The 15,796-nt window shown below is 42.6% G+C and overlaps 1 protein-coding gene across 1 annotated transcript in view; it reads right to left on the reverse strand.

The window, feature by feature from the left end:
• LOC310789164 (NLR family CARD domain-containing protein 3-like) overlaps positions 1–2,120 on the reverse strand; it is a gene marked incomplete at its 5' end in the record, with an annotated part of 40,323 nt that extends 38,203 nt beyond the window's left edge. Inside the window, 2 exons of the mRNA XM_083650753.1 lie at positions 340–1,576; positions 1,898–2,120. Coding sequence (XP_083506879.1) covers positions 340–1,576; positions 1,898–2,120 — 1,460 coding nt within the window. The remainder of the gene's footprint in view (positions 1–339; positions 1,577–1,897) is intronic.
• Positions 2,121–15,796: the final 13,676 nt, after the last annotated feature.

A 15,796-nucleotide genomic window follows, 5' to 3' on the forward strand; every position in this document is an offset into this window, starting at 1 on the left:
CTGATAGTAACGTGTATGTAAATCAGGATTTAAATGGTTGTCTGTTGAACACGAAGAGGAATACTGACCTGAGAGTCTCCAGTCTACAGTGTGGACTCTCCAGTCCAGCAGAGATCAGCTTCACACCTGCATCTTTCAGGATGTTGTCACTCAGGTCCAGCTCTCTCAGACTGGAGGACTGGGAGCTGAGCACTGAGGCCAGAGCTTCACAGCTTCTCTCTGACAGCTGACAGCCACTCAGCCTGAAGAAGAATTGGTGAGAGAGATATACAACACATTTGAAAATGTATATATATTTTATTTAATATATTTGATCTACCCAGTTATGTATGAACCTACAGAGCTTTATTGGAGGCTTTGACCACTGGCAGCAGCCTCAGAAGAGCCTCCTCTGAAGCAGAGTATTTCTTCAGGTCAAACTCGTCCAGCTCTCCTTCTGATGACAGTAAGATGAAGACCAGAGCCGACCACTGAGCAGGGGAGATTTTGACTCTAGAGAGACGTCCTGATCTCAGGTACTGTTGGATCTCCTCCACTAGAGAATGGTCATTCAGCTCATTCAGACAGTGGAACAGATTGATGTTTGTCTCTGCAGAGGGATTCTTCTTGATCTTCTTCTTGATGTACTGGACTGTTTCCTGATTGGTCTGTGAGCTACTTCTTGTCTGTGGCAGCAGGCCTCGTAGGAGAGTCTGATTGGTCTCCAGTGAAAGGCCCAGGAGGAAGCGGAGGAACAAGTCCAGATGTCCATTTGGACTCAGTAAGGCCTTGTCCACAGCACTCTGGTAGAGATATTTTACTGCTGATCTGGGTCTGAGTAGCCTAGACAACCTGGAGGCTTCTGACAGTGGATTGACACCAGTCTTGATGAATGAGACCATGACATGAACAGCAGCCAGAAACTCTTGAATGCTCAGATGGACAAAGCAGAAGAACTGGTTCTTGTGCAGCCCACACTCCTCTTTAAAGATCTGTGTGAAGACTCCAGAGTACAGTGAGGCTTTTCTGATATCAATCTCACACTGTTTCAGGTCTTCTTCATAGAAGATCAGGTGGCCTTTCTCCAGCTGCTCAAAAGCCAGTTTTCCCAGAGAGAGAATCATGTCCCTGTTCTGTGTCCAGTGTGGATCTGTCTCAGTTCCCTCCCTCATGGCACTCAATTTGGACTGAACCACCAGGAAGTGGATGTACATCGCAGTCAGGGTCTTGGGCAGGTTTTCTGTTTCACAGGTTTTCAACAGATGCTTCAGAACTTTAGCAGTGATCAAGCAGAACACTGGGATGTGGCACATGTTGTGGACGCTCCGTGAGTTCTTGATGTGGGAGATGATTCTGTTGGCCTGCTCATCATCTCTGAAACTCTTCCTGATGTAGTCTTCTTTCTGTTGGTCATTGAACCCTCTCACCTCTGTCACTATGTCAATGTACTGAGAAGGGATCTGACTGGCTGCTGCAGGTCGTGTGGTTATCCAGATGTGAGCAAGCGGAAGCAGATTCCCCTTGATGAGGTTTGTCAGCAACACCTCCACTGAGGTTGACTGTGTAACATCATCCAGGAACTCATTGTTCTTGAAGTCTAGAGGAAGTCGACACTCATCCAGACCATCAAAGATGAACATAACTGGGAATTTGTCAAACCTGCAGATTCCTGCTTTTTTGGTCTCAGGAAAGAAGTGGTGAAGAAGTTTCACCAGGCTGAACTGTTTCTCTTTCAGCTGATTTAAATCCCGGAAAGGGATTGGAAATATGAATTGCATATCCTGGTTGGCTTTGTCTTCAGCCCAGTCCAGAGTGAGCTTCTGTGTTAAGACTGTTTTCCCAATGCCAGCCACTCCCTTTGTCAGCACTGTTCTGGTTGGTTTATCTCTTCCAGGTAAGGGTTTAAAGATGTCTTCACTTTTGATTGTGTTTTCTGGAATCACTGGTTTCCTGGATGCCATTTCAATCTTCCTGAATTCATGTTCATTGTCGGCCTCTCCAATCTCTTCCTTTGTGAGGAAGAGCTCTGTGAAGATCTCCTTCAGAAGTATCAACTTTTCTGAGTTTGTGATTTCCTCAAACAAATGCTGAAACTTCTTCTTCAAGTTGGATTTGTGTTTACTCCGGCACTCGGCAAGCATCTCTGAATGAACAGACAACAATGAGAGAATGGTATAGTAATTATGAGTAATGCTAAGATTTCCTGTTAAATGTCCATATTCTAAACATGAATTTATTTAGTAAGTTCATCCTGGCGTTTAATGGAGTTTAAGGTATAAGCTGTTGTACAGTCTGTTATTATTACTCAACAGGGAGTTAGGGGTAGGGTCATGCAACAGGGAGTATCATGCAACCAATCAGATTCTCTAAAGACACTTTTCCACTGTGCTGATAATTCCCACAAACTATGCTTTATTGTTTGTGTTGGCAACTTTTGTGTTGAACAACCAGATACTTTCTATACTAAAATGGCAGCCTGCCGCTCTTCACAAATCTATTGTCTGGACATAGGCTAATGAAAGCAGACTCACACTCTATATACATTTCATTTAGGGCTGTCAATCGATTAAAATATTTAATCGCTATTAATTGCATGATTCTCCATAGTTAATCACGATTAATCGCAAATTAATCACACTCTTTTTTTAAATCGGTTCTAAATCTTCCGTAAACGGAGGTACCTTAAATCTGGTATTTTCTTGTGCCAGTTAACAACACTTGAGAGCTTTGTTCAAATATGCACTGTTGCATGGGTAGTATTATCATTAGCTATTATCATAAGTATGGGTAAGAGCAGCTGTCTCAGCTCTCTCCCCCCTCTCTCTATCTCCCCCTGTCTCTCTCTCTCTGCCTGTCTCTCTCTCTCTGCCACGGTCTATATATATGAGGGCAGAGAGAGAGAGACAGATGATTGTAATATATATATATATATGTTGGTCTCGACCTAGTTTCAAGATGAAGACCAGTCATGTTACCTCACATCACAATAGGCATCAGCTCCCAGCCTTAGTCAAGTGTAATCCTAGTGTGACGTCCGTTATGACGTGTGACTCATCACCCCATCCTCAATAGCCAATCAGCCCCTGTCAACATGCCAATATGACGTCACTGCGGAGGCTATGAGGTGGCAGTACATATAGCCATGCTCAGCGCGTAGGGGTGTCACGATATTTCGTCGCACGATATATCGCGATATCGAAACGTCACGATATGCGTATCATCAGAAAAAAATTATATTGTTAAAAAAAATATATATATTATTATTTTTTTTTTTTTTGCTCCTGAATAATAATAGAACACATTTTGCAGAATCAACACGCACGAGTGAGGGGGTAGACTACTACTGGGATGGCAAAACAGCTCAAGGGGTACATAAGTTTAGGGACCATTGAGCATGAGTTATTTAAGAAATAGATTACCGTAAATTCCGGACTATAAGCCGCACCGGTGTATAAGCCGCACCTGCAAAGTTGACTATTTTTTTCTTATATAAGCCGCACCGGACTATAAGCCGCGGGTGTTTTAATGGTATTTTTTTTTTTTTTTTTTTTTTTTATTGTGTTTTAATGTTTAATTACCATATGTAAGGGTTCATGCACAGAGGGGATTGTCGGGAAAGAGATGGCTGTTTGAGGAAGCTCCCATTTATTAACATTTCAACAAAACAACATAACAGTACACACAGTGTCATACAGTGTCATACAGTGTGGTGAAAAGAGGGCAAGAGAGGAAATTAAAACAGAAGTGGATTTATAGTTAGAAAGAGTGCTAAAAAAGAGAGATTTTTTTTTTTTTGAAAAAATCCATAGATAAGCCGCACCGTTATATAAGCCGCAGGGGCCAAAAAAGGCCAAAAAACGGGAAAAAAGGTGCGGCTTATAGTCCGGAATTTACGGTACTTTATTTTTCTTTCACCATGCAACAAACATTTAGTTTGTGACAGTGTGACACATTCTATTGCAAGAGAAGCATTATCTTCCATGTTGTTTTATAGTTATTATAATAACAATTTCCAAAACCAGCATTTGTTTTGTATTTTGTGTATTTCAAATGACTATTTTTCCAGTATTTCCCCAGGGCTCCCTTGAAAAGAGGTTTCGATTTCAATGGGACTCACATGGTTAAAGGAGGACTTACCCCCTAGATATGTATCAGAACAGTGATTTGAAAATACCTATGGAAAAAACCAAGAAATGACATATGCTCTTGTCTATACTAAACTCTTTGGCTGTGTTCAAGTCAAGATTTTTTTCCGGAAATCGACGCCATTACAGTTTGCCCACCGCCTCGAAAATAACTTATTTGAGAGGAGCAATATCTTTATAAATATCAACAACTAGCCAACGCTGGTAGCCTGTATGGAAACAGCGTTGCTCAAAATGGTTGAAAGTTATATCAATTTGGTAATTCAGTGGCGAACTAGAAATTTAATTATTTTTCTCCATGTGTGTGTGTGGCGTCTATCTATCGATAAGAGCATAGTGACACGAGGCTCGTTTACCGCAGCACACCGCACAATAGGACAAACCCCCCGCTCTGGGGTAACACAATGCGAGATTTCTCCACGTCATTCCCTCGTCCAACTTGCCACGAAGTCCCTTTTTAATTTTAGTTTGGGGGCTTTTCGTGATTCTTGTTAAAAGTTGTGCAAAAGTTTTCCTCTCAGCGCAGTTGCAGGCTGCGTTCTCCGCCTCCCTCCTCCCAGACCCTGGCTGGCGAAACAGGCTCCTGCATGGGACCAGGAGGATTCAGTCTCTCCAAACTCAATACCGATCTAATCTCTCAGTATGAGATGCAGGGAAATATATTTTAGTAGCCGATGTGTTTAGAGCAGCGTTGTCACGTTGTCACGTCGTAGTATAGCGTTATATTTTACATGTGCGCTAAACTGTGATGAGATTTGTTTGCGGAAATGTCAGACTGTGCTCTCTCTGCTCTGAGCACAGAGAGCAAGCAGGCAGAGGGGGAGAGAGAGAGAGAGAGAGAGAGATCGGCTCCCTACAAGCAGCAGAGTGAGTGAGAGAGAGAGAGAGGGATCTGCATGGGGAAAGTGGGAGAGAGATATGATGCTGCTGCTAAGTGCACTGGCTGCGCTATACACTCTCCATTCACAAATAGGGGTGGGAATCGCTGAGTACCTCACGATACGATATCGTCACGATACTTGGCCCCCGATAACGATATTATCACGATACAGCGATACTGCGATAATCGATATATTGGAAGACGATACATCACGATACCTGTGTAACTGAAGAGAAAAAAATACCCCTAAAAGGCAAGAAGCAGGTATTATGTATTTATTAGCAGAATTGACATGAACTCTCTCAGAGTTCACTCACTCACTCATACCATTTTCGATACCACGGAGGAAAAGTTACACATTAAGTCTTTTTATTATTATTATTAAAACAAGAAAACCTATATAACCTACCTACCTATATAATTTCTAAAAGATATTAATGATCAAACATTTCCATTCATGTAGCCTACAGTATTTATGTTTTTGTTTCAACTACAAACATAAATAAACGTCAACTTGAAACTATGTTTCAACTACCACACACAGCATAATATTTTAGCCTGTTTATTAAAAAAAAAAAAAAAAAAAAAAAAAAAATTAATAAACATATCGATACTTGGTGCCAGTGTATCGATAACGTATCGCAAGTGGAAATATCGCGATACCGTGAGTATCGATATTTTGTCCCACCCCTATTCACAAACTGCACTGGTCTCTGTGACCGCGATGGCGCTCCAAGGATTACATTATTATTACTCTCTTGCCTTTCATGACACAACTTTAAAACGTAGATAGATAGTAAAAAACACATATTTAGGAAAAGTCATGGACAGGCAGGGTCATATCTTTTATTGAAATAGAGTTACATGCATTGAAAATATCAAAACGGTCCCACTGACCACAGTGGCGGTTCTAGTGTTAACTGGTCAAGTGACACAAACGTCCAATGAGCTGTGTGTATTGTAGCTACTAACACCATATTGGTAGGAAAATGCTTGTGACATCATGGGAATAGGCTTGGAGTTGTGAGGAGCCGAAAGGGTACAGGGGGAGTAGTGGATTAACTATCTTGAAATCCCATAGTCTTTGGTTCATCGTGACGTCACGACGTGTCAAATATCCCATTCATTTGCGGGCAAAAAAAAAGCAGTGTTCCACCCTTAGAGGGCGCTTATGCCAGTTATGCTGCTGAAAAATGATACAAATGGCAGAATGGCAACAGTTTGGTCACAAATGTGGAAATTTTGACCAGCATTCTTCACACATCACCCCCAAAGTCATATATATTGGTTAAAAGCTGAAAAAAAGTGTTTTGGAGGTAAGTTCTCCTTTAAATAAATGATAAATAAATACATAAAAATTATTTACTTTTGTTAAAAAGAATATTGTTAAAATATCGTATCGTATCGTTATCGTTAACCCAATATCGTGTATGGTATCGTATCGTGAAATTAGTGAACATAACATTACACCATTTAACGGTGTTATTCGGCCATTTAACGTTAACGTACATATTTCCGTTTGCTTTCACGGCTAACATGTAGAAAATTGATTAAACTAACGTTGACCATAATCGACTAATCGAAAAAATAATCGTTAGTCGAATCGATAAGAAAATAATCGTTTGGGACAGCCCTAATCGTGACACCCCGACAGCGCGTCATCATCCTCTTTCCCTGATCCTTCACCTCCATGGTCGCTGTACCTGGGCAGGTCGTATCCCCTCCTCTGAAGCTGCGTTTCGCCCCACCCCCTCCCCAGTCCACCACCAACGTCTTGACTCCTGAAGAATTCCCTACAGGGGGGGATTCTCTATCCTATTCTGAGCAGATGCCCTCCTCTCTCACCACAAGAAGAGAGGCATCTTACCACGGAGTCATTACGCCAAAGAATCAGTTGCCATGCTGCCATGCAATAGAATTAGTTGCCATGCCATTTCGTGCCATAGAACTAACCGCCATATATATATATATATATATATATATATATTTGAGAGAGACAGAGTAGACAGACTAGTTACTGCGTATTCCCAGTAACTACTAGCAATAATACCAATACCAATGGCCAAATACTTACCCATACTAATGATAATAGCTAATGATAATAGCTACTCCCCATGCAATAGTGTATGTTTGCACAAAGCTCTCAAGTGTTGTTAACTGGCACAAGAAAATGTCAGGTTTAAGGTACCTCGGTTTAAGGTAGATTTACAACAGATCAAATTAATTGTGCGATTAATCGTGATTAACTGTGGACTCACACTCTATATACATTGTTGGCAAAAAGTGTTTTTAAATAATTTTGTCATATATGTCATATCTTACAAATCATTTTATGTGATGCATGCTTGCATAAAGTCCCATTTTATAATTGTCCCATTACTTACCTTCGGGTCCTGAACTGGTTTTTAATAATCGTTGCAGTAGATCATTCTTGAGGATCTTCCTCAGAACCTCTTTGGTCACCTCCAGAGTGTATTCGCTGTAGGTCTGGAACATGTGATCTACTGTGTCCGGCCTGTCTGCCTTCTCCAGGCGGCTCTTTGGGATGGCTGGGATGTCTAGGATGCCAGTCTGCTGCAGGAACCACTTGAACCTCTTGAACTCGTCATCTCCCAAATCATCCAAAATTCCCAAGAGCAGCTCTACAGGTGTCGCCATCGTTGCTCCCTGATGAGAAGACATAGGATTAGTTGACCATACTATTGATCCTGTAACTGTGAGCTTGCAGATAATAGCGCCCTCATCTGACTGGCAGTTCTCACTTTTGAATGGCTCTGGTTCCAGGAAGTGAATTTCCCATTCATTTGTTTCAGAACATAAAGTTTGAATCCTGGAAGCAAGCCAACCAGCTAAGATATGAATCATGACTATGAAACAACAACAACAAAAGGGGGGTAAATGGCAAATGTTTTATTTTTATTGTTTGCAGTTTTCTCTTCTTTTTTCTTCTTCTCTATTGTGTGGCTCATAATACTGTCAATTAGTGGTGTAAAATTAATTTGCGGTTTATACTGCAGTGCTTATATCGTTCCCCCACAGAGGTGCTAAATTGAGTCGAGTAGTCTAAGTAATAATCATGATAGTAATAATATAATAAGAATCTCTGTGTGTGAGTGAGCAAATTCTGTTGGGCCACAGCTATGCCATCTTACATGCGACCGTGCAGAGCCGGATTTTTAATTAGGGACGATTAATGTTTGAAAGTCCAAATGCCAAAAATGTCACAGGAAGGACAAAACCCTACATGCTCCCCTGTAAAACTGCTCAACACCCCCGGGTGTGCTGTTGTTTTCCTATGGGCAGAGCGCTGCTGCATATCGTTGGGCGGCACTGCTCTCCATGGGAAAACAATGGTACAGCAGCAGTGCTACACTTAGCGTCACAAAATAAAATAAATACACAGCGTTCAAATTTGCCACCGAGCGCTGCGCTCCAACTTCAAATTATTTCAACTTTGACCTCATTACCGCTGACCTTTCATGAGTGCATGACACATGTGGAAGGAACCTGGGTCCAGAGATGGGAAGTAACAAAGTACCAAACTTCATTACTGTACTTAAAGTCGAGCTGAACCCAAGAATGACTTTTCTTTTCTTTTAGTTCAAACACCTGGGTATGCAGTGCACCTATTTAATAATGTATGCAAAGAAAATCACAACAATCTAATTTCTTTAGTTTTTCACACTTTTTCACATCAAAAGTTCGTTTTTCAAGATTTAATTGATAACAGTAATTTACAGTTTGCTGACGTCACCCCAGTACTATCAAATTTCTACCCCATTTCAACCAATCATATCACAACATGCAGCTGTCAATCAAATCTTCATTTCTGGATAATGTTCTCTTCCAAATGAAGTCGAAAATGGCGCCTAGTGCTTCTCTTCTGGCAGAGTTCCTATCCCATAAACTAACTACTAACTTGGCCAATTGTTAGAAACATGAACAAAAAACAAAAACTATAATCCCTAAGAATGCAAAGAAATGTAACTGGCTCGTTAAAACGCGCATTCCAGGGATATCGTATCGTTACAGCAGCGATAATGGCGCGCGCATCCGAGAGCTTGGCTGTCAGGGCGGGGTCGCACCTCGGAGATTCCAGGCCGACGTGCTGCACTCTCCACTCGGCAACACGAAGGCAGCTGGCTGCCTGCGGGTCGCTGACATCCACTCCTCCCGTCAAAAGGCTCTTCCCGAGGGGAGCGCCACAACACACTGAATCCCACTCGATTTGGAGGCGTAACACGCCAGGATTGGCCAAAGCCCAATCCAGTCCCCAGAATTGTCAAATACAATCATCGACATGATACTATGACCCGCCTCTCAAGCTGTCATCTTAGACAAACTATGTTTTCAGTCTGAAACGGACTCATTATGCACGTGACGAACAGGTTCAGTTCGACTTTAAGTAGATTTTCCGGGTATCTGTACTGTACTGAGTATTTATTTTTTTACTTTTACTCCCTACATTTTAACACAAGTATATCTGTACTTTATACTCCTTACATTTTCAAAACAAGCTCGTCACAAAATAAAATAAATACACAGCGTTCAAATTTGCCACCGAGCGCTGCGCTCCAACTTCAAATTATTTCAACTTTGACCTCGTTACCGCTGACCTTTCATGAGTGCATGACACATGTGGAAGGAACCTGGGTCCAGAGATGGGAAGTAACGAAGTACCATACTTCATTACTGTACTTAAGTAGATTTTCCGGGTATCTGTACTGCTGAGTATTTATTTTTCTGACAAGTTTTTACTTTTACTCCCTACATTTTAACACAAGTATCTGTACTTTCTACTCCTTACATTATCAAAACAAGCTTGTTACTTTAGTTTTAATGCACAACAACAATGATTAAATAAAGACAGAGAAGAAACGGGTCAGAATGAATAGAGATAGCTCATTCCAGGCTCCGCCAATAGTATGGAATGGCACTCGTCCGGTCCCCTAAATGTCAGCTTGTGATTGGTTCTCTGTCAATGTTACGAAACTTCATTGGCTAGACAGTCTCCTAAGGGGGCGTTGACATAACCTGGAAAAGAAGTGCACAGTCCAGCCACCAGACCACATCATGTATCGATGTATCAGAACCACACACCAAACGTGAGAACGCTGCCATAAGAAAAACAAGAGACGGACACTCGGTCACGCTGAGAAATTGCGTCTGTGAATAGTGATGTTCATGTCAGCCAGAGGAACCAGCAACATGAGCGATGCCGCTGAAAGTGAGGTTGAAGTTGTCAACACTGCAGACTCGAACGAGCCAGACGCTCTGGCAGTGTAGCTTTTTCTTTTTCCAAGTCTCTTGTTTACTTGGCGTAATAGTTGTCTGATCAGACACTAGAGAAAGAAACACAGGACAAGCAGGGTATAGTTACATCTTGTCTTCTGTTTTCAAAACTCAGTGTTTGTATGTGCTCCAGAGGCTTCAATAAAGTAGGAGACACCTTGTATCCAACAGTTAAACTTTTGTGATTAACTCATTGAGTGCCAATGACGATAGCTGTCGTCAATTGCGTTTTTTGACGGTGGGACGTGGATCAAAGCCTCGTGCATCTCCTGTACAAATATTGTGGCTATTGAAGGTGTATAACCTATTTTACGGACTCATCAGGTGGCGACAGTGCTCTCCAGATTAGAGAAAAGTCAGGAAAACAGCAGGAAAAAGCCCCCGTGATGAAAGAGAAACCGCTCATGCTCCAGTCAGAGCCATATAGATTGCTCTGGCTGCAGCTGACGGTGGCTGCGAACAGCAGTCAATCCGCGCCCACAACTGAGCCCCTCTGCCTCTGTCTGTCTGTCTGCATAGTTTCTCCACACGATTAGCCGCCAGAAAGGCAGCACCCGACGCCGAAGGGCCAAACCTTTCCCTGCAGTCCAGTTTGGCATTTCCGTGTCGCGCTGGGAGCCGGCGCACAAAAACGGAGCGCTCCGAAAATAGACTGGGTGCGTGTTAGGCTGTGTGTTAGTGTGGGGAGGAGTTTGCAGCTGAGTGGGGGAGAGGGGGGTGGGGCACGCAGGGCACCACACAACTATACCACGTCACTACATCAGAAAATATTAGCTTCAGACTCAGTGAATGTGCTTGAAATGCTGCATTTCACAAAAGGCGGAATATCTCAGCTTCTAATTTGAAACGTGTCTTTTTGCTCAAAACAACCTATCTTCTCCGTCTCAACTAAAGAACGGAAAATGGTATCAATAAACTTTTTTTTGCTGCTGATACAATAGTCTCATCGTTCATTGTGCGTGTTCAGTGTTTACATAGTAATATCACACAATATTCTGTGGGCCTCGAGAAATCACTGAAAACGCTCTGAAACTCTGGCACTGGGAGCGTCCGTTCTCCAAAAGTGGCTGGCACTCAATGAGTTAATGATTTGCATATTCATATATCCTGCAAATATGAATGAGGGAGGAATAGATGTCATTTTAAGGATTTGAATGGGATAATTTGACTGTTTTTGTGGAAAAACTACAGCACAGAGTTTTAAGATGTATAAAAACACGTTTGTAGGGGATATTTTAAGTTCAATAGTCTTCAAATTATATTATTAATATATGATGTGAGGTTCAGTTACATGTAGCTTTGCACAGAAACATCCGGTAAAAATACTTTTTACTTTTACTCATTGAGTACATTTTATAGCCTGTACTTTTTTACTTTTAAGTGAGTAAATAGTTGAATCAGTACTTCTACTTTTACCAGAGTCGTTTTTTTACACAAGTAACTGTGGAAGACCGGGGATAGTTGTAACATGGGTCAGTTGTAACACTTTCCATTCCTCCAATCAGGAGCAAGTTATGAATCACCTGATTCACTCTGCACATGCTCAGTTTAGTCCTTAGTCCACATGTGAGGAAGTAGCAGCCTGTGGCAGATATAGCCAATGTTAGGAGGAAAAAACTAATTTTGAGGTAAGAAAGTATATATTTTTACTTAATTTATTTTTTTGATAGCATTGCCTGCTTTGTAGTTAAACTCATCAAACTTAACTCATTTTAATTATGTGTCTATGTAGCTATTTTACATGCAAATTGTTAGTGCTAATGTTTTAGCTGGTAGCTGTAAGGTAAGCTACTTCATAGAGACAGTCTGCATGTCTGGGAACGCCCACAAAATGTTAAACGGCTGGCGCGCGAGTGGGCTAAAACCGCCGATATATATCATGGGCTGACTCACCAAAAGACGGTGCTGCGGCTCTAAACTACATGTTTGGGGGTTCTAGAGCAGAACACAAGACGTCTGCTCAGATGTGCGTTTACTGCGGTGGTTAAATACCCGATCGTGTCTGCCTGGGCTGGGCTATCAGCTAAATTCTAACTTTGCTGAATGGATAGAACGGGGGTTTTTACCCCACCCTGACCACGCCCCCAGCCAGGCTGAGCCAGCTATTGTGGGCGTTCCTAGGGCCTGTATGGGCGTTCCCAGACATGCGGACTGTCTCTATGGCTACAAGTGTCTGGGTCAGTTGTAACACATGAACAAATCGTACAAACTACCCCAAGCAAATGTGTAATTGTATTTTTGTTTTCTTTGAATTTCAGTATGACTCAGTCTTGGCAGAGAAAGACTGACTGTACAAAATAGTGACTCCCTGGACTTCAACTCCCATGATCCTCCTCACCTCACATTTGCCCTTTCCCCTGATTCACTCACCCATGCACACCTGCCAGCACTCCGGACTAATTACATTCAGCCACCTTGTCTGTATTTAAACCCTCAGTATTAGATACCCTTTGAGAGTGGTATCCTTGTTTGCTCCTTATCATGTGTGCGTAAATGACTTACGTTTGTTGTATTGTGTTTGGTTAACCTCATCATGTTACCTGTTTATGTGTTTAGCTATTATGTTGGCTGTAGCAGTGCTGGATTAAGGTTATGTTTGTTTCTACTTTTGCCTTAAAGGTCCCAATTCGTGCAGCTGTAACCTCTTAAAAACGTGTGTCTCTGGTCCATAAAACATGATTCTGGATTAATCTGTCGAAAATATAGCAAACCCGTTTGTTGTGACGGAGTTCTCACTTCCTCATCTGGTCGCTTCCCAAGAACGGCCTGTTTCTATAATATATTCAGAACTAACAGTTCCCATTGGCCGCTGAGGGAGAGCCCGCCCCAGGCTCCCAGCGGCCAATCAGATTAGCGTCTGTGGACCAGCACGCTAGGTTGCGAGTTATCGTTAACTTAACTGTACTACGCTAAAGAGGACATCTCAAAATGCCTAGACTTACCGAATGCACCTCTGCAGTTGCTGGATCACGTACAGTTGGCGTCGCTCCAGCTAGAAGTGTTAATTTTGTGGCTATAGACTAAATGGTGCAGGTAGCTTGTGTGAGAGGGACCCGCGCAGTATGCAGGAGGAAGCTCGTGACGTCGATAGTCTCTCCAGATTCCTCTCTGGGCAAACGATGCGTTTGGGGGTGTGGCTTGGAGGAGACTGCAGGGGGACGCTGGATAGGGACAAATCCAACTGTGGCAGTTCTGAGCGTGTGACCACTCATTACAGGGAGGGCTGACAGCAGTATATATGCATTTACAAGTAAAAACAGCTTTTGCACGGAATGGGACCTTTAAGTAATATTTTTTGGACACACTAAAGTTCAGTTGGTGCACATTTGTTCAGTTTAAATGTTAGTGTAGAGCTAGTCTCGACGCCAGACCCATGAGAGTTCTTACGCTGATACACTACGTTACTGCATGCTGCAGATCTCTCTCTGGGTCTGATACACTATGTTACTGCATGCTGCAGAGCTCTCTCTGGGTCTGATACACTATGTTACTGCATGCTGCAGATCTCTCTCTGGGTCTGATACACTATGTTACTGCATGCTGCAGATCTCTCTCTGGGTCTGATACACTATGTTACTGCATGCTGCAGAGCTCTCTCTGGGTCTGATACACTATGTTACTGCATGCTGCAGAGCTCTCTCTGGGTCTGATACACTATGTTACTGCATGCTGCAGATCTCTCTCTGGGTCTGATACACTACGTTACTGCATGCTGCAGATCTCTCTCTGGGTCTGATACTAGAGCCCGACCGATATGAGATTTTTGAAACCGATCCGATACCGATTTTAGGGAATAAAAAATTACCGATAACCGATATATCGGCCGATATTCTTTACATATGCGTAATATATACATAAACACTTTTTTTGCAGTACTGATCAGTAAAAATATGGTTAGCAAACATGTGGCAAAGATATGTATTGGCATTGTATTTTAGCAGTTTTTACCATCTTACTGCCCAGGGACTACGGTTGAAAATTAGCCAAGCTGGCTAAACTGGTGCATTTACAGAAATGTTTATTAATGTGCACTGTCCCTGTAATTTTAAACTCAATAAATGAAATGAAATGAAATCAGGATAATGTAGTTTAAAATTAAACTTTATTCTCCAACAATAAGAATAGAAACATCTTTAGGCAGGTTTATGGTGGAAACACATCTTTTCCACATTGTAACATCTTTTAAACAATATAAAACCACTACAACACTGCCAATCCAACAGCGGCAGGTGCCAATCCAACAGCGGCAGGTTTATGCCGGAAGCACAGCTTTTCTATGTTGTAACCAATGCCATCTTTAAGAAATAAATAATAACATTAATAAATAAAATAATACAATAAATGTGTTAACTACGAATGTGGAAATGTGTTATGTGGGGCAAGCCTATAAACAAATGGATGAGCATAAAATTAAAACACTTTCTTTTGAACAAGCCCTTCCCAGTCCTACTGTCCTCCTAATACTTCCAATCCACCAGTGGTATGTTGTAATGCAGGAAGCACAGCTTTTCTGCATTTTCTCCTTTGAGGGAACTCCGTTTGTCATCATAAATGTTGCCGATCGTGCTGAACACTCTCTCACTTGGCACAGAGGAGGGTGGGCAGCAGAGGTATCTCCTGGCCTGGCCTGATAGGCCCGGGAAGCGGCTACTGTTGTTCTTCCACCACTCAAGTGGGTTTCCTTTTTTTCTGTCTATGACATGTTCCCTCAAGTATCTCTCAATCTCTTCAAGGATCCCCTCGGGTGCCTGACTCCCTTCATGGTTGAGCAGCATTGTTTCATACAGAGTGTCTAGAAGACTGTGGGCGCCCTGGTCCTCCACTCTCTGCCTTTTGGGATCTTCCTCGTCGTCGTCATCATCATCACAGATGGTTTCTGCTGCTGTTGTGTCAGGTGGAGTATTCTCTGCCTCCTCCCTCAGCCAGGCTTTGGCTTGGGCTAGTGTCTCTTGTGACAAGGGCCGCTCCTTGTAGCGTGGGTCGAGCAGACATGCTAGGACCACCTGTTTTTGCTCCTGCACCTTGGAGAACCTCTTCTGCAGGGCCTCCAGCATAGTCTTTCTCAGTGTCTGAATTCCTCTACTGGTGGGTCCCTGTGACTCCAGCAGACCCCTCAGCACTGCTACAGAGGGTATAATGCAGGAGGCAGAGGAGTCTGATTTGCTCATCTCTTTCGTTATCTCTTCCAGTGGTGTCAGGGTCTCCACCAGGTTGGCTGCTACATCCCACTCTTCCGCAGTTGGACATGTAAAATGCCCATGATCAGTTGAATAGACTGTGATTGCTCTCTTTTGTTCCACCATCCTCTGAAGCATGTGTAGTGTGGAGTTCCACCTGGTTGGCACAGCCTGGATTATGGAATGTGTAGGGACACCAACCTCCTTCTGTATGACCGAGAGCCGTTGCTGTGCAAGAACTGAGTGGTTAAAGTGTGTGGCTATTTTTTTTAGTCTGGCCAGTAGATCCCCCACCACCCTCTGGGAGTTGAGGCCTTCAGTGA

Source organism: Poromitra crassiceps (genome assembly GCF_964638095.1).
Source record: "Poromitra crassiceps genome assembly, chromosome: 14".
NCBI lineage: Eukaryota > Metazoa > Chordata > Actinopteri > Beryciformes > Melamphaidae > Poromitra > Poromitra crassiceps.